The 18520-nt window shown below is 49.2% G+C and overlaps 7 protein-coding genes and 1 non-coding gene across 8 annotated transcripts; 3 read left to right on the top strand and 5 right to left on the bottom strand.

Annotated features, from left to right (window-relative positions):
• Window positions 1-3592: 3592 nt before the first annotated feature.
• On the top strand, window positions 3593-4558 carry FMAN_11182 (uncharacterized protein; the record flags this gene model as incomplete). Its single annotated transcript, XM_041833965.1, has 1 exon — window positions 3593-4558. The coding sequence occupies one exon, from the start codon at window positions 3593-3595 to the stop codon at window positions 4556-4558; it is 966 nt and encodes a 321-aa protein (XP_041684275.1).
• Window positions 4559-4667: 109 nt separating this feature from the next.
• On the bottom strand, window positions 4668-6072 carry FMAN_11181 (putative clathrin-associated adaptor complex medium chain; the record flags this gene model as incomplete). The annotated part of the gene is made up of 3 exons (XM_041833963.1): window positions 4668-4674; window positions 4719-5688; window positions 5736-6072. 3 exons carry the CDS (start codon window positions 6070-6072, stop codon window positions 4668-4670), a joined length of 1314 nt encoding a protein of 437 aa, XP_041684274.1.
• A 754-nt stretch (window positions 6073-6826) lies between these two features.
• On the top strand, window positions 6827-8263 carry FMAN_16153 (uncharacterized protein; the record flags this gene model as incomplete). Its single annotated transcript, XM_041833962.1, has 1 exon — window positions 6827-8263. The coding sequence occupies one exon, from the start codon at window positions 6827-6829 to the stop codon at window positions 8261-8263; it is 1437 nt and encodes a 478-aa protein (XP_041684273.1).
• Window positions 8264-8285: 22 nt separating this feature from the next.
• On the bottom strand, window positions 8286-8954 carry FMAN_11180 (uncharacterized protein; the record flags this gene model as incomplete). Its single annotated transcript, XM_041833961.1, has 1 exon — window positions 8286-8954. The coding sequence occupies one exon, from the start codon at window positions 8952-8954 to the stop codon at window positions 8286-8288; it is 669 nt and encodes a 222-aa protein (XP_041684272.1).
• Window positions 8955-9773: 819 nt separating this feature from the next.
• Window positions 9774-11288, bottom strand: FMAN_11179 (uncharacterized protein; the record flags this gene model as incomplete). The annotated part of the gene is made up of 1 exon (XM_041833960.1): window positions 9774-11288. One exon carries the CDS (start codon window positions 11286-11288, stop codon window positions 9774-9776), a length of 1515 nt encoding a protein of 504 aa, XP_041684271.1.
• A 1472-nt stretch (window positions 11289-12760) lies between these two features.
• Window positions 12761-12841, bottom strand: tRNA. The gene has a single exon. It is a non-coding gene (tRNA).
• A 3627-nt stretch (window positions 12842-16468) lies between these two features.
• FMAN_11178 (uncharacterized protein) lies at window positions 16469-16906 on the top strand (the record flags this gene model as incomplete). The annotated part of the gene is made up of 1 exon (XM_041833959.1): window positions 16469-16906. The coding sequence occupies one exon, from the start codon at window positions 16469-16471 to the stop codon at window positions 16904-16906; it is 438 nt and encodes a 145-aa protein (XP_041684270.1).
• A 614-nt stretch (window positions 16907-17520) lies between these two features.
• FMAN_16152 (uncharacterized protein) lies at window positions 17521-18349 on the bottom strand (the record flags this gene model as incomplete). Its single annotated transcript, XM_041833958.1, has 3 exons — window positions 17521-17999; window positions 18046-18223; window positions 18272-18349. 3 exons carry the CDS (start codon window positions 18347-18349, stop codon window positions 17521-17523), a joined length of 735 nt encoding a protein of 244 aa, XP_041684269.1.
• Between the last annotated feature and the right edge of the window lie 171 nt (window positions 18350-18520).

Raw genomic sequence — 18520 nt, 5'->3', positions numbered from 1 at the left:
TCTCCCGTCTTCCACACATGCAGCACTTCCACTGCCCGTTAAGATCAGCGAGACGACATGCTCCAGAGCGACAATCTGGATCAATTAGACACTGGCTCATAGTACATGGGTCGCTGGGGTCTCCCCGGGGAGAGCTGGTCGAGACGCTGCCACACGGTGCGAGGGGCCGGCTGGTGACGGGATCGTAGTAAGCAGCAGCGCAATACGAGTAGTAGTAGTTCAGGCCTGTTGGGCGGTAACAAGGGGGCACATGGTGGTAGTGGAGGTAGTGAGCGATACACATGGCTGTGGTACACATGTATGTCTCGGGAGGGCGCTTCAGCTGCTGGGAATACGATCGAGTAGAATGGATCTGGCTGCGTGATCGGGAGGTGAGAGTGTTGATGGAAGAAGCAAGGTGACGTGATCTGTAGAGCAGAACAGAGCAGGATCAGGCTGGACTTGGGAGCGAGGTGCTGGTGAATGATATCACAGTCTATGTAGGTCGTTATTGGCCAGGACAGAAAGGATATGCAGGCCTAGACGAGATGTATGCGTGATCGATGTGACCAGTAGTGTTTCCACTAGATGAGTAATAATAGAAGAGCGTGACAGAAGGCCATCCATTGAAGAAGATGGAAGTCTTATGTATAAGAGACACGGCCAAGGACGGACTGCTATCAACACGTGCAAACAGTGAACTGATTGATGAACCACTTGATGTCTAACAACACTCAACCCCAGACAAACCCCAGCAGACACGAGAGGGCCGGCCTCTTTATGCTTTCCTCAATCGTATCACGAGCCAGGCCAACTGCAGGGTCCCGACCGTCGCTTATACAAGATACCATCCCATAGGGCTGAAGGAGGCATGACACTTTTTTTCAGCACTGACCAGCAGGACCAATTAGACGGTTAGACCAGACCGAAAGCCCTCCCGCGAACGGTGGAACATTGCTTAAACAGTCATGGTGCGACGAATCTTAATCCAAGAGGCTGTAAGCGAGGTCCCAGCCTAACTAATGGCACAGTTGCTCGGCGTTGAAGTTAGACGCGAGGGTTTTCCGCAAATAGGAGTGATCAACTCTATCAGAGGAAAATGACCCCATTGATGCCCAAGAGTGACACGACCACTAAGTTAACTAAGGTAAATTAAATTAAATTGGCTAGTTTCACAAGGTGATCCTCGTGGAAATCTCGTGGCGTTTAACATTTTCTCGGCCACCAGGAGCAATTGCTCCCCCATCAACCTTTTTAATATTATTTCGCAGTGGTATCGTTCTTGGCGTTCAATACTATCAGCCGATGTAACTACACGCCGCGGAAAAGCAAGATTTATTTAAACCCGTAGACCAAAGTGCTCTCTAGCTCTGGACGGAACTAGCAAGACCCAGATGCTCTTAGGGGGGGCTTACTCAGGTCTCACTAAACACATGGCTTTCTCGTGGTTGTGTTGCCCTGACCATGTTGGTTGGGCACGGGGATTTCTGGATCAGCGTGGGTTTAAAGCCGGGGACAGGGCCAATCAAGCAGATCGAATCCCGATATAGGTGTGTGGTCAATTCCGCAGCTGGGAGATATTGGCTTGAGGGTGGGGAGCTGTTTGGCAGATAGATAGATGGGTTAACTAGTCAGCGCTTATATATCGAGACTAAATATCCGTCGGAGTATATTAAAATGGAGTTGGGCGAGTTATGACGTTTGCCTTGGCAAGTGTCTGGTCTAGAACGGAGTTCAGAAGTGTAGTCCTAACTAGGAGGTCTATGTGAATGGCTACCAGTCGATCACGCAATGAATTAAAGAGGAAAGTATAGAGATAGTATCGATGATCAGTGGACATCACTTTTGAGCGAGTTGGGTTAAGGGCGCAGAGCTAGTTGTTGAGGCTGAATATTGCTACCGTCTGTATCACATCCAGCCTCATGGCCACGATACACAACCGCAATTCTAGAACATCAACCACGCGATTCCGAGGACCGTAGGATCGTGATTAGTTATCTGAGGACACTCGAGGTTCCGAGAAATGATCTGATGTTCGTCAGTGGCTGAGTTCCTCCGACCACGTTTCAACATGTTGACTCAACACTACATCCTCGCACAAGCTCAAACATCAGTGAAATATACCTCCTCAACAGCGCCGCAAGAGATATTTATTCACCAAGCAAGGGTATTCTCGCATTCTATGCTAATACGAGCGGCGTTCCGCGGCACCCTCCCACTGGAGTCCACCGGCTCGCACCTCCGGCTCCCCGGGGACGTCCAAGCGAAGTCTGATCATCAAGACAAGGATATTCTGCAACTGCCGTCCCAATGAGGGAGAAGTACCGCTGCGCCTCCCGATATCTTTTGCGTTCCTCGGAAGCTGATAGAACTTGCCAGCGAGTCTGTTTTCATTCGAGGCAGGGACACTGGCTGGAAGCGGCTCATCTGGCCTTAACAGATAGCACAGCTGAAGAAAGATAGAACACAAGACCAAACACACAGGTTCATGGTCCTCGGTGCATTATATGAGTGATGTATCTGGCAAAGTGCCAACGTATTCACCAACTCATTGGTCCTACAGACCTCGCGCCATCTATGTTGACCAACACATCCGGATACTTGAGACGTTGACGAACCAGATCAGGAAGGTGTTATTAACACCCATTCATCGTCTCTTTTGTTACATACTGACAAGCCCGAGACACGCGATCCCCTGACTGTTGCCAACAGGCACTCGTGTACTCCCAACTCTTGGTCAATCGGCTTAAAACGAAGCTCGCCGATTCTGAGCACCTTGATAGAACTCACGAACTACTGTATAGGGGTGCCGCTTTGACCTGGGACCAAAGATATCGTCGCTGGACAAAATTATTGTGAGGAGGGATCATAGACAAAAGACGATCAAGGTAGCCGAAACACCAAAAACAAGACCCGGTGAAACATATAGGCCCAGTCTAGGTCTGTCGACGGCCTCGACAGCTCTCAAGGTTTGGAGGTAGACACTTCGCAGAACCATCACTCGTAGGCTGTATCAATCTCAGCTGCACCTTCACATTGCAGTAAGCATGGCTGGGCGGCTCACACAACGTTTGAGGCACGACGAGGAAGCACACACTCAGTTACTCGAAGGAGGGGAACGTAGCTTGATCACTCAGGAGATGAGTGACAGGAACCGAGGCTGCTGCGACATTCCCAGGTTCCTCAAATCTTGACGGTATTGCATATGTTGTGATGAATGTGTAGCTAAGAGTGAAAAAATACAAATACGTGTCGCCAACGCACTTGGTCGTAAGCGCTGATAAGATTGAAGTTGCTGACATCTCATCTCACGATCCAACATCCCCCAGTCTTGGTGTGTAGGTGCTAAACACAAATATCCTCGGCACACGTAATAATTTCGTTTAGTATTTGCATTTAAGAGGCTTCATTTGTCAAGACTCAAAATCTCAGATCAGCCTTGGTACATTTCTACCCATTCATATCATTTCCTCTGTTAGCGCTGAGACTGGCTGACGTGATATACACCGGTTGGTGGTCAGAATACCAGCAAATACAAATAGAGCAAGAGGTTCTTATATCGCATGAATGTAGACAATTGCTCTCCGCAGGCTTTGCATGTTTGAGCACCGAAATGGCTTTCAAACACTTTGGGAACCTTCCGCTGGAGTTGCAGATGAAGATATGGCAGACTTACACGCACCCCGGACCAGCCATGCACATCTTTGACGTCTGTTTTCCATCTTGGAAGGGCGATGAACGCGCTGAAAGAGCTTTTGAGACGCAGAGGAAGGACAAGGCAGGAGAAGCCAAGCTCAATACCTACAAAAAGATGGTATTTCTCGACCGTCTCGAGAACGTCAGGTCGAAAGCTGCATTCGACCCAAGCGTGTACCACGCAACAGCCACATCAAGACTGATCAGCCGTCTCGCCGAACAAACCGTCAAAGAGACAGAGGCAAGACAGGCTATGAACGAGATCCATCTCCCCGGCAGAGCCCAAAAGGTCTCCATCCCTGCGTCCGACGTTCTCATGCTTCGCTTCCGAGAGAAGCCGTCCGACCACAACGACCTCGCTACGGAAACACTCCTCGTACCACCGCCAATCAAAGACATCCTCGAGAACCAATGGTCACCGGAAATAGCCACGGCATTACAAAATGCGAAGAAGGTCGCAATCGACGTTTCCGAAACATGGGCGACAGGGTTGTACGGCGAGCTAGGGCTTGAAGAGGTTGCATTCTTCGCTTGTACGATCCAGAAGGGTCTGGAGGTGTTGTACCTTGTGGATGAGTGCACGGGGAGATGTAAGCAGTGTGGTAGACAGAACGTCAAGGTGAGCGAGATACGAACACCAGATTCTCTTTGGAGAGGTCTGCGGACGAAGAATACGGATGATCAGGAGAGACCTGGGGACATCGTGCATGCAGTCTCGAGACGCTACGTCGAAGCGCGGAACCTTTCGGCGCTGGGATGGGAGGAGGAACACCCATCGTATATTTTCGCATGCTTGATCGATACTGCGATCAAGAGTCAACAAGAGGGCGCAGATAGAGGAAAGTTTCAAGGTGTCAGAGTCTTGGTAGTTGGGGATGAGTGATCACGAAGGGGACACAAATTGGATAATGGTTTGATGCTAAAGAAACCGCCCGCTCGACTTTTGCCGGGATATACCATAACGCCGTACATGTTCTACCACTTATATGCATTTAAAATCTGTCCTGTTAGCTGTGTTTGTCAATCAGAGTAGGAGAACTCACCTTATTTCGTATGATCCTGCTCTCGTCATGTACCGCACCCACTTGACGCTCGAATAATTACTCTTCTCAAACACCTTGAGATATCGCACCAACAGTCCTGAACTCGTAAACATGAGCAAGCTAAAGTTCATGCTCAGCGGTGGTCGGCTCCACGCCCGCTGGTTCGTCATGCTCGTCAGGATAGCCTCGGCGCTGAGGACGTACTCGCTCTGACCGGTGAAGCGACCAATCTTCCACACGATGTTGTTCTCGCTAGGCTCGTACTTGGCTTTGCCCTGCGTGCAGCGCTCTGTGATCTTTGCGGTGTTCAGAGGCGTAGGGATCTTAACGACGACGTTTGTGGCGAAGAGCTTGGAGCCGAAGTTGGCCTTGACACCGATACTGTATTCCACCTTTGAGCGACCGACTTCGTTGACGATGGCGTGTACCTTGAACGGAAGGTTGACGTTTTCAGTTGCGCGATATCGCATAAGCTCGAATTCACCGTCGGGAGGAACGAAGCTGATGATACGGTCGGCGTCGAATTTACCCAGCTTGACACATTGGTGGAATTGACAATCCTCAAGAGTGACACTACCAGCAGCTGCCTTCGTCGCCTTGGTACCCATCTTATTTCCGCTTGGGAGGCTCAGCAAGCCATCGTTATCGAGGAGTAGACGGTCGTTGAGGCCAAATTTACACTCGGGCGTGCCGGAAAGGTAAGCGCGCATAATAATCTGGCCCGTAACGTCTGCGCGCAGGACAGCGCCGGTAGCAGACATGAGCAGATTGACGTCCTCGATCACGTCGACGAAAGCCTCATTCTTACGGTACTTTACGTCTGCCTTGCGCCAGGAGAGGGCTCCGGTGGCTTGCATCGTGATCTTGGAGGTGTTTTCGGGGCGGGTCTCGGACTTGACGCCTTCGGTGGTGATGTACATCTTGAGGGTGTCGGTTTCTGTATTTTGAGGGTATCCAAAGTCGATAATTTCTAAGAATGTCAGCGATGTTGTAAAGAGTGTGTGTAGTAGAATATACCGTCTAGGAGCTCATATACCAAGACAAAGTTATTCTTGACGGCCTCCTCATCAAACTTGCCAAAGTAACCCTTGCCCAGCTGAATCAGCCTGTAGAGAAACTCAAACACGAGAGCGGCATTAGCATTGCTCTTTGTGATGGCGACGAGGTAGATGTTCTCATGCTTGACATGGCTGAACGTTGTGCTTCCAAGAGTGAGGATTGGCGATCGAACTTGGGCGTTGGAGATGACCTGGATGCGAAAGACGTCGGCGAGGCGAGGACGACAGTCGTTCCGGAAGGCGCGGAAGATAAGGTTCTCGCCCTTTTGGTTGAAGACCAGAACGCCTGACAACATGGTCGCGATTTGAGGGTGTTTGGGTTGGGGTGATGGAAAGTCTGTTGGAGCGCCATGGGAAGATAGGAGGTGCCATGGTGGGGGATTCTGCCGGGGAGCTTGAAGGCGGTGAGCGAGTCGTGGAGATTACTAAAGCCGCGGTTCATTGAGATGAGTGTCAATTGAATGCGAGGTGCAGCGTCGTTTGCTTAATGATGCATTTTGTTTATTTCAATTGATTCCATCTTTATTGCGCTGTTTGTCGCGGTTGGCATGTGTTTGCTGCGCATTGATTGACCCGCTGTGTCCCATTGATGAACTGGTGAATGAGCCCACTGAAAGTTGCGGAACAGCGCCTCAACTTTGTTTGAACCGTTGGCTTTACACAATAATTACATCTTCGTTAGCTGTACCGTCATTCGCCTTTTGATCAAAGCTGTACTTCGGATGTAGCTCTACTGGATAATTCACTCGGATTCCACAACCTTGTATAAAGTGGATTGCTTGGCATCGCCAAAGCTCTCCGCGTCATCAGCTGCGCCGCCCAAGGGAACACAAGACTTTAGACAAGGATGCCAAAATAAACGAAGCAAAGATTTACCTAAACTTAGGCTAGACTGCCTAAATACTTTTATCATCTATGATCGAGGTCTTGAGGTTTCTGACAGCCCGTCTACTGGCTGTCAACCTTCTCATCTCATCTTCACCTCTCCCATTTTATAACTTAACCTTAACACAATATAATTAACTCTATCTCTTAATAAAAGTAATTATAATGTCAGACGCGACAGAGTTCCCACAATCGTTTGTCCGACCATGGAAAGAGCTGCTCCAATCGCGACGCGACGAGCAAGAAGACGACTTTCCAAGCTACTACGTCAATAATATCGACTCCCTCATCACCACCAGTTCACCCAAGACATTATACGTCGGAACAGGCCACTCTATCTACACGCGCGCTATCCTACCAGCAATTCTTAGCGCCAAACACTCGGTTCAATTGATCACCTGCTACTGGGCAGCTTCACCGTCTCTGGACGCCATCCGCGACACATTCGAGAAGCTTGCGACGGCGCGTATTGAAGCCAACGTCAAAGAGCCTCTGCGGATTACAATAGGCTTCTCATCATTTGGACTATTCCAGAAACTCTTCCATCCTGCATCGCGAGACGGATATGTCTATGAGCCGTCGAAATGGCCTAAGCTGGGTCTGCCCGACCAGCAACTGCTACAGAATGCCAATATCGACCTTACTGTCAAGAGCATCTTCTTCACACCGCTAAGCGTTATGCACCCCAAGTTTGTGATCGTCGACGGAAAGAGGGCCTGGGTTCCAAGCTGTAACGTCAGCTGGGAGCGATGGTTCGAAGGTTGCGTCGAGGTCGAGGGTGCCATTGTCGACCGGCTGTTGGCCTTCTATGATTGCGTTTGGGGTCACAATGATGAACCTCCACGACCTTTTGAGTCGCAAGAAGATTGGCAAATCGATCAAAGAGCGCCAGATCGACTACAAGCCAACAGTGAAGCATCGGCAACGCAGTCAATTGACTTCCCCGCCAGTGGCTCAGTTCCGACCATCTTTCTCCCTTCACCACATCATCGGAACCCTCGGTTTTCCTTCTTCCCATTTCTTTCGCAGACAGATCCACCAATGACTCCCCTGAATGCAGCACTACTTACACTGTTCAGCAACGCACAGCGACGCATCACCATCCTCACTCCTAATGTCACCTCGTGGCCTGTTGTGGAGAGTCTATTGGATGCGCTCGCACGGGGAGTCGATGTTCAAATCAGAACCAGCAAGGGTATGATGCTAATCGAGCAACTAGTCACGGCTGGCACAACAACGTCCTGGTGTTTGCGCAAGTTTATACAGCGATACAATGCTCTTGTCAATCAGCCACGATCATCGGACCCTGAAGCGCAATCGCCTGCGCCCGGCAAACTGGAGATCTTCTACTACAAGCAACTCGATGCTAGACGCGACCAAGAAGATGAACCCTTCGTCAGTCATTTCAAGATGACTCTCGTTGACGACGAATATCTAGTGTTAGGCTCAGGCAATATGGACAGGGCAAGTTGGTGGACGAGTCAGGAAATCGGATTACTATTCTATGTCCCTGGCTTTCAAGGTCAACACCTCTGGAACGATGTCCTCGAGAAGCGCACAGAAGTCTTGTTTCAATCTGACCACCCTAAGCGATTGATCTGATTCCCCCCAACGATCAAATCGACTACAGCTCGGCCGCCTTGATCTTCTCCCAAACGCTGACAAATGTCGACGGATCGTTGGCGCCATGGAGTCTGAACCGGTCCTGAAGAACAAAGTCAGGCACACCGCTGACACCACTGTATCGTGCCTCGCCCGCAAGCTTGTCAACCTCTGGGCCACCCTCGTCGCTCTCGACAATAGCCTTCTGGAACTCATCCTCGGGGATTCCCGCCTCGACAGCCACGTTTCTCAAGGTGTCGTAGCTGGTAATATCGTCGTTCTTCTCAAAGTACGCAGCGAAAAGCCCATCGAGCGCCTTGCTCTCGGCATCCTGGCCGTGCTTCTTGGCAAGCTGGACCAGTCGGTGCGAGTCCCTCGAGTTTCCTGTCTGTCCTCCGAACTTGAAGTCGATTCCCAGGGATTCTCCGACACCCTTCAAATGCTGGTGCATCTTGACCACACGGTCTCTACCGAACTTCTCGAGGTAAAACTTTTCCTTGGAGATGCTCGATGCAGGACCTCGGGCCCAATCAGGTGCTAGTTGGAAAGGCTTGTAGCTGATGTCGAAAGTGTCGTTTGAGTCGGGGTACTTCTGCTCCCACAGGCGCTGCGCAGCCTGGAGCTGTCTGCGACCGACATAGCACCAAGGGCAGACGGTGTCGGAAGTGACTGTAATTTTGAACTTTGTCATATTTATGATGTGTAAGATGGTATCTGAGGAGTGGGACTGTATAGGGAATGGCTCGGGGCAACCCTCTCGACTTATAACTGAAGCTCTTTGCTCGTTGTGCGACGCGATCGCATCAGCGGCTCACGTAATCACATCGGCGCCGGCGGAAAGTTGAAACCCGCTTTTCTCGGAGTTGGTGGGATACCGAGGCCGGACTGTGGATCCTTTGTTACACGGATTGAGATTTTCTGGTTCCATTACAAAGATGTGATACGTGCTTTGAAATGCGCTCGGAGATTGGAAATGAAGAGATTGCGAAGGATTTTCTTTGTGCTACGAACCTCGGCTCGGTGCTTTGCTGCTCCGTTGAAGGGCACGACCGTGGCGATGAAGTGAAGCATTCGCTCTAACGGCCTTTCCAGAGTTTACAGTAGCGGCCACATATGTATGGATGACGCCAGTCTGTACTCTGTAGGGCTGAACTAAGGAGCTAGATGGGCGATCTGATGCAGACAGGGCACCCCAGCTTAACCCAGTCTGTCCGGGGGCAGTTTGACTAACGACATACGTACGTCGTGGAGGCATGCAGTCTTCGGTGCTATTAATAGCAGCCGGCTCAAGTAGAGGCACTCGCGTCTTGTCTGAATCCACAATAGCATGGGCGGGACATCGTCGATCTCAGTCGTCATGTAGTTGCGGCAAGTGTTTGTGCATCACGATAGATATGTAGAAGTATGAAGCTGAAGAGATATGTCACAATTAAATACATCCAGTTACCTCAGAATCATCATTGACACCATCTGACCAACACGTCCAAATTCTTCAGACATTGCCTGAGACTCATGTCCTGTAGACTGTACCATCCCTAGGCAACTTTCCAGTGGCCAAATACCTATCCATAGCCTTACTAGTATCACCTCCCAGATAGTGACTTGTGTGTCCAGCTCCATTCCTCGTAATGCTCACTCTATTCGTCAACTGCTCTCTCACCCCCTCGGCCCAGGTAATACTGGTCTCAGGATCGTACACCGAAGCCGCAATCAGAATAGTAGGTGCATCCTTGATACCATCTGCCAAAGGCCCCTGTGGATTCGTCAATGGTGCAGGCCAACCAATGCACGTACTCTCATAGTAATACGTCTGCGTGGCACCCCTTGTTCTTGGGGCAAACGTCACAGCGTTGATGAGCTTCTGGCGCAAGTCTACTGAAGTCTTGGACCTGTGCAACCAATCTTGACATCCGATGGCAAGGTAACTATATGGAGAACCGCTAGGATCATTGACGAATTTTCCACTGGGAGTTGAAGTTGACAGAGCAGTGGCATTGCCCTTGCTAGCTTGAAGAATAGCATCTCCGAGAGCAGCCCACGTGGAACCAGAGCCAAAGTCGAGATCAACAAAGGTAAGAAACTCTTGTGCATTGTATCGAATTTCTTCACCAGTCACGTCAGAGCGACATGTCTTGTTGCAGCCAGGTGCAGGAATGGCCTTGGAATCAGCTCGGGCGAGAGTTTCGTCCCAGACGCGGCTGGAATTCTTCCCGTGAAGAGCGCACGTTGAGTTCTTATCGCACCATTTGAAGAATTGGTCGAGGACAGTCTCGTAGGCGGTTGCTTCCGCGAGGAGGGTTGCTATCTCGGACTGGGAGTGGTCCACGTTTGCGTCGAGAGCCATACGGCCCACGGATTTGGGGAATAGAGAAGCATATGTGGCACCGAGGAGTGTGCCGTATGAGAGACCGAGGTAGTTGAATTTTTCAAGGCCAAGAGCTTTGCGCACGACTTCATGGTCCTTTGCAACATGGACGGAGTCGAGATGTTTGATAAGAGGACCAGTGAGATTGGCACAGCTCTCACCCACGCTTCGACTGTAGTTGAATAGCGCATCGTATTCTTCATCAGTTGTAACGAAAGTCTTGACCCTCTTGTTGAAGGCCTTTGGATCGCATTTTACAGGACTGCTCACACCAACACCACGCGGATCGAGACCGATGATATCGTAGGCATCACGAAGCTCATCCGAGAAAGAGATCGCCGGGACGTATGGTGATCCAGCGACGGTGATGGCTCCGGAGGCACCTGGTCCACCGGTGTTGAAGAACAGAACACCATGTTTCTCGCCTTTGCCGGTATGGTTCAAGCGGGTGAAGACCAGCTCAACCGTATCATCTCCCTTGGCAGACGTAGAGTTCCCACTTTGGTATGCCAGAGGGACATTGATCTTTCCACAGTCAACACCCGGTGGAATTCCAGTCGGACATTCTCCCCAGCTTATCTTCGGGGCAGAAGATTTCGTCGCAGCAGCCTCAACAAACTGCAACAGTCCAAAAAGGACAAAAGGTGTCAAAAGCGCCATCTCGAGAAATTGAGCATGAACAAATTGGTCTGAGAAGAAGAGGGCGCGGTGAGTTGTTATATGTCCCCCTCAATGAGGCTGCATCGTGCTGACTACCGAAAGTTAATTGGAGCCGTGTGTTCCGTGGGCGGGAGATGAATGGACTGGCTAGTGCTGACTGCTACCACAGACGTCATTGATGTGCAGAAATGGAACTATTGACCCGGATGGTCGGAATCGCATTCGTTTTGATAGGCCTGGACGTATTTGTTTACGAGGGATTGGCTTTGGCGCGGTTGAGGGTGGGGATGGTGATGGGGAGGTCGGGGTTGCGCTTAGCATAGACGCGGCCATTCGATAGTCTGATATAAGTCGTTTTAGTATAGTCTACTATATAACTAACTATTTCTTAGAGATCAAGTGTCTCGTATTGTTCAGTTGCATTAACTAATCATTTAATATTTATGCTGTATGTAGATAGAATTTATTGTCTTGCAGCCTCAACTGGCAGAGCATGATTGTGTACTATCTGCTTAACCCCCGGTATTGCTCCAAAATGGAAACTTTCAGTAGACAATATTATTTATAATAAAAGGAGAGAAGCGGCGCTGGGAATAAGTCTACCTTGTTCTCGATTGAGGACGATACCTGTGAGCTTGTTTTCGTGTCTTATGACATTGTCGAGTGAACATTGGTTGCGACGAACTGCTGTCCCGTTCAACCTGCCAGGCTGCAATTGCGACTGTGTTGATGATAGGTTAATACTAGTGTGCACAGATTCTCCATTAATGAGTCGTACAACTGAGAATGCAGGAGCTTCATGGGCTACAGGAACCGATTGTATCAAGCACATCGACAAGGGAGAGGTATTGCACGCTGCTTCAGTAACAACTGACTTCAGGACTGATTCTGACAATTTGAGCATATGGGTATCCCTTGTAGTCCAAAATGGCGCTATAAGAGCCATTAGCTGTTAGCATGCTGAGTTTCAAGCTGGTAGGCCGTAGTTCCAGGGTGAAACTTGTGGCAGCCATAACTCGATCTACGATGGGTTGATCTCTCATTTGACGCTTCTATGATTGAGATCGACTCCCCAAGAACCTTTTGAAACGAATTTTCGGATTTTCGAAGCACTGGCGTGGCATTGTTGTCTTTGGCGTCTGGTTTGTCGGATCAACCGCCTCACCCATATTAAGGAGTATCGAGGACCGAGTCAAAGAACAGCACCACGACAACGCAATCTGGCACTCTGGGGTTCCAAAATCCGATTGACCGTGTCTCAAGCAATTTACCGTCAGTTCTGTCAATTACTTAAGAGCAAAAAAGGGGATGCCTTTGCTTTCGCTTGCGCCCCTTTCTGAAGCCATTCACAGCAAAAAAAGGTTCGCAAGGCACTGGGCATGCCTACTAATCCCCCCTGAACGCTGAGCGAACAGGATTTACCCCCGAGTGGACCCAGGGGACAATTACCGTGTCTGCATCTCCCACCCAGACAGAGCGGACCGGAGTCGAACCGGCGGACTTTGGCTTAGCTGCTTCGCTTTACCATGCTTTAACCACCCAGCCACCGCTCCGGTAATTGTTGGAAACAGTGTCCGTATTTTTGGGTTACAAAGGTATGGACATTCATGTCGTGGGGAAGGTGGTGGAGTATGCTCGGTGTTGTTGCGGTAGCTGCTCCTTCCTCCGTTGAGAGCTGGGAGAAGGAGCGCCGACAGGGGAAGGGACGAGAGGGGCGCGTTGAATGAGCCACAAGTGGCATACGAGACCAGCAGCAAAGTGGTGTGCATTACGTGCAATGAAAGCTAAGCGGAGTTTGTAAGATGGAAAGATGAGAAAATAAATGAGGAGTAAGTTTAGACGTGGTTGAAGAAAAATGGTGCGCAGGATATCTTCGGGGTTCACGTGACTCGAATCGTGGGGAAGATCGCCAAGCGCGGACGGAAGACGACTAGTTACCACTAAGTGGGTATGTCTCCGACCTCATCTCTCTCCTGGATGAAAATCGGGCATATCAATAGAAACAGGGATTTGTAACAAAAGATAGAGTCGCTAAGACTCTGCAGTACGGCACAAAGATTCTCGTAAATTCTTGGTTAAATAGTGCATTATCTGAAGTAAGCAGCAGGCAAACTCATAATGGCGCCTGAAAGCAATAAGAATAAATGTAATCTGTAGCTTGTAATGTGAGAGGAAATAAAAAACCAGCCTTGAGCAGGAATTGAATGGAGCGACTATAGGTTAAAGAGATAAAAGTAAAAGGAAATGAAAAAAAATCACGATGCGCTGTGACCGCCAGGCCACAGCGTGGCATGGTAAAGCGAAGCAGTTACTGGCTTACACGGTAACCCGAACTATAAGACATGAGCCACTACAAAACTTGTGAACGTGGGTGGTTTTCGAACCTAGGATCTAGGGAGTAGGTGTCTCATATACAGGTGAAAAAAAAGAAAAACTAAAAAAACAATGTTCGCCGTGACCATTCGGCCACGGCTAGCATGGTAAAGCGAAGCAGATAATATGTACAGACGCGATTTGGTCTATAACTCTTCTGTCAGAATTATTCATTTACATCCTCGCACAATCTGGAGGTTTCGAACCAAGAAACAAGTAACAGAGTTTCATCAACCATAAAAAAATACACAATGTTTCACTGTGACCATCAGGCCACAGCACGCATGGTGAACCGCTGGCAGACATTAGGGTCTCAGAAAACAGACCTTATAAAGCCATTGCACTTTCTCATAGATGTCAGTAAGGTGGCCGCCCCTTCGATCGCTGTGTGAACAGACGCAGGATGGAATGCACCGTTGGCAAGCTTACAAAACCATGCTATAGAGATGGCATAGAGTGAAAGCACTAATCTGTCAATGCCGGAGAGCAGTGTTCATGTTAGATCTTTGCGAATACGTCCCAGATGCTGCTGATTGCACCTGAGCCTCGGTCGCCACTCTGAACTAAGAATTGCCACAAAGGAGGCATAATCTATTGCTCTCACATGATTACGGCTTTACACGAAGGGTTAGAGATCTACAGACTGAGCATATCTATATCTTTATTTTGAGGTTTACCTCGTAGATACTCTAGGAGAACAGAGATATTGGCTACAGGTGGATGGCATGGTGTGGACAACGAAGACGCGAAGAGTGCCTGGGAAGGAGCCTTAGGGCTGTCACTCTAGAATCTCGATGATGGTCAAATCAAACTTTTCCTCAGAATACTTGACCACACGAGAATATAGGAGCCTGTAGAAAGCGCGTTATCTACATCATCACGGACGAAAACACCGCTCATCAAGACGCCCGAGTCTGTGAACACCACTACGAATGCGACAGCAAGCCAGATACGCATCTCTACCAGGATCCCAGGCTCTCAAACTCGAAGATCTGTTCGTCAAGTCACACGAAGGCCTTCGAAACCCAACGGCGCACCGAGCTTCAACGGACTCATCATCAAAGTCTCGTGCGATGCCGCAATGCTCACGAGAAAAGGAGAACGAATCGCGGCGCAGAAATGCCTCCTTCGTCAAATTGCTGACGCAAAAGAGGGCTAGATCTGGCGTTATCGCTCGGAAGTCGTGCGAGCGAGACGGCTTGGAAACTCAAGAGGGACCGAAACACCAGGGATTGGTTCAACATCAAAGTCCAGTAATTACCACTGACTCGAACACTGTTGCTGGTGCTGCATACCGATCCCCTCCCGCTTCGACGTGCCGGGCGATCTTTTTAAGGAAATCCTGAGGGTAAATTATCGAAATTTAGCAGAAGAAAGCTCTTCGACCTTGGAATTATGTGAACTCGATTGCACTACCTATGCCCCTAATCTGCAGCTGAGTGACATGGGCAAGGAAGTTTGCATTCACTTCAACTCCCAGCCAAACTTGTCTACTGAAAGCGCACAAGAAAAACCCCCGACGACAAGACCTCCAAGATACATAATAGAGAGGAGGCAACCCGTCAACAGGCATCCATCATATCCGAAGTGCTCGGTGTGAGCGAGTTTAGAGAGCCAATTAGAATGGCCAATGTCCACGTCACGAATCTTTCGGAGCCAAGAGGCATCGGTTGGCATAAAAGAGAGTTCTTCGTGAACAGGATACCAGTGGCGCTCAAGCCGTCCCTACTGGCTGGGGTTATATGCTTCGGTAAACCTGGCAAAGCTTACCTCAAGGTACCTCAAGAATATGTAGCGAGGGGGATTGGCAGAACCTTGTTTCTCCTATATACTTTAGGCAAAAATCACGAGGAGGATCCAACACAGATGATTATCGCAATGATGAGGCACCAGCTTCTTGTCTCTTGTACAGAGTAGAAATTAGCCTATTTAATTTATCTTATAATGGGCCTTCAAAGAGACCTTGAGATCTTACCAATGAAGTCAGAACACTGCAAAGCTCATTAGCAGGCCTATGGTAGCAGAAGGGACATAAAGTAAAAGATTGATATTTATGGAAGAGATAACTAGAGCGGAATTGAGGTGTGATTGTGGCTCCTTGTGCAATTTTTGCACAGTTTCTCGGCATATGGTGTTTCACTCAAGTCACCAAGAATCCTAGGTAGCATCGGAATATCCCGTCGCTTCCGTCGTCCGATTATCCGAAATCTTACAGCGGCATTAAAAGAAAGTTTGGACCAATAGGTTGCATTTATCACTGCCTTATTGTCTTTTTGCGCAAGCCCATAAGCTGACTTCATGTGTCAAGATGGTATCTTCCTGGCAAGCCATCAGCTGACACCGATCCTTTGTCTTCATTCAACCAATTTCTCAACTCGGAGAATCTATTACGTATTTGCATCGTCGTCTGCATAAGAAGTGAAGCTCAATGTAAGAACAGGCTGGTCTGGAATGGCCCTTGCAGATCATAGCGCAAAGCGGCCCAAAAAGAGGCGTCTTGCCCTGAAACCGCGTGTCTAAAATTGGAAATCATGTCTCTGGCATGGATCACCACTGGGCATGCCTTTCCAGCTGAGGCTTTCTTAAGTGCAGTGATGATGGCACTGCGTCATGGCTTGTACTATTGAAGTAATTATACGAGGTGGCGCTCGTTTCCTCGTGGTACTGTAATCACGGTTAAGTGAAGCGGATGTAAACGCACCCTAGGCTGATTTGAATTGATTAAGCTTATTGAGAAACTTATAACTGCCGGCTTCCCCGCAAGAACATTGATTGATCATCAATTCCACTCTTCTCATCACTTCAAAATGTTGTTTCAGAATCTCCTCATTGTCGCTTCAATCGGCCTTGCAGCCGCCTCTCAGTCCTCGGGCCAAGGATGCGGTCGCAAGATCGCACCCTGCCCTGAAGACACCACCTGCAAGCCAATTCTTGACAACTGCAAAGACCTCAACAAATGCTCAGGCATGTGTTACTTCAAGAACCAATATCAAACCTGTGGAGGCTTCCGCGCCACGCCTCCTCCGCCCTGCAAGAAGGGAACCCACTGTGTTGATGACCCGCGGACTCCTGGTGACTGCGGCATGGCTTGTGACAAGCCTGGCATCTGTGCACCCAAGAAACCAGAAACATGCGGGGGAATTATCGGGAAGAAATGTCCCAAGGGTCTGTACTGTTACGATGATCCGTCGGATGATTGTAATCCTAAGAAGGGCGGGAATGATTGCTCTGGAATTTGCCTGTAGGGAGCAGCTTTGAGGTTAAACTTATGACCCGACCGACAGCATTTGTCTGCGTGTACGGTCCAAAGTGTTGTGATGAATACAGTGAACTATGGAAAGGATGGCCTGATAACTTTATGCATGTCTGATCTGCTGTGTTAAATCTTGACAACTGAACCGCCAATCAAATAGAGATTCACATGTATTTGAGGGAACGTTACAATTACAATTCCATGGCCTCAAAATATTCTCACGTGTTCAATTTGGGGAATCACAAGCTGAAACACCATCAGCCGTAGAAACGGGTGATCGCCCTGCATGAAATCCGCCCCGTAATGTGTTTCAAAACATTGGTGTCAAACAGGTAATTTAAACCAAATGTCCAGGCTCTACCAATTGTTTCTTGAGCTGTGAATCCTTCCAATTTGATGGTATCTTGCGAAACGAGATTGGATGATTTATTTGAAGAATTGACCAATGATCGTGAATCCTCTTCAATGCCAAACACGGGATGTTTCATGAACGCGGCTCTAGATTAATTGCTTCGGGAAAATGATTGCGATCAACGCAAGAGCTTCTATTAATCTATGTACGACCCGGAAAATATGCTAGAGAATTGTGTCAAGTTGTGCACGCTTTTACAGTAATTGCCAAACCGCTGCGGCAACGCCAACAGCAACATAGAAGTTGGGTCCTGCGGAATTGGCGATGTTGGAACCGTCGGTCGGAGACGGAGTTGCAGTAGCGGTATCGGCAGTTCCAGTAACCGTGACAACAGAGTCATCGCTAGTCTGAACGGCCGTCGCTTTAGCTGCACTGCCTGATGTGTCGTTAGTTTCTTTCGGCTTGCTGACTGTGGTCTTGATCGAGGTTGCGGTTGTTTCACCAGCTGATGACTCAGAAGTGGCCTCAGAGGTCTTGTCGCTTGAGGTCTCCTCAACTTTAGACTCGCTCTTGGCCTCTGTAGTGGTAGTCGGCACCTCATCTGTTGTCTTTCCAGCCTCGGTGGTTGGCTTCACCTCGTTGCTAGCGCTGGAAGTTGGGGCGTCGACAGCCGTAGTCTCATCAGTCTTGTGAGATCCCCCAGAGCCTCCGAGATCAATAGGCTTCCCGAGTTCTGAATATCGTCAGTATAGCATTCACCGACGAACCGCTGTACGTACTTCCGCAAAGCTCATTTGCCCAAGCCATAGCCCCAGCTTTCTCATCGGCGCAGGTCTTGTCAGCGCACTGAACAAAGTTGCTCTGCAGCGTAGGCATCGTGCAGAAGCAGAGATAGTTCGTCGCCTCTTTGCACCCCGCAGGAGGACCGTTCGTGATGAGGCCTTGGAAGCAGTCAATCTGTTGCGTCGTGAGTATTAGAGAATCATAAGATGCTTGGTTTCATACGGCACATGTAGAGTCGGCTGCGATGGCGACTGAGGCCATGAAAAGTGCCAGGTGGATGGAAGTAGATCTTTTTATCATGGCTGATTTCAAGAACATATCTTGGTGATAGTGTTGAGGATTTTGGCAAAGCGATGAATGGGGAAGCCTGGTGACATATGTATGAGGAATAAATATCGAATGATGCCCCTGCCCTTAGCCGTGTTTCATGATCGTCTATGCAAGACCTTGGTCGATCCTACGTTTCATCCC

The sequence above is a fragment of the Fusarium mangiferae genome (assembly GCF_900044065.1).
Source record: "Fusarium mangiferae strain MRC7560 genome assembly, contig: FMAN_scaffold008, whole genome shotgun sequence".
NCBI classification, from domain to species: Eukaryota; Fungi; Ascomycota; class Sordariomycetes; order Hypocreales; family Nectriaceae; genus Fusarium; species Fusarium mangiferae.
The sequence above is the reverse complement of the archived record's forward strand: the minus strand, read 5'-3'. Positions and strand labels throughout refer to the sequence as shown.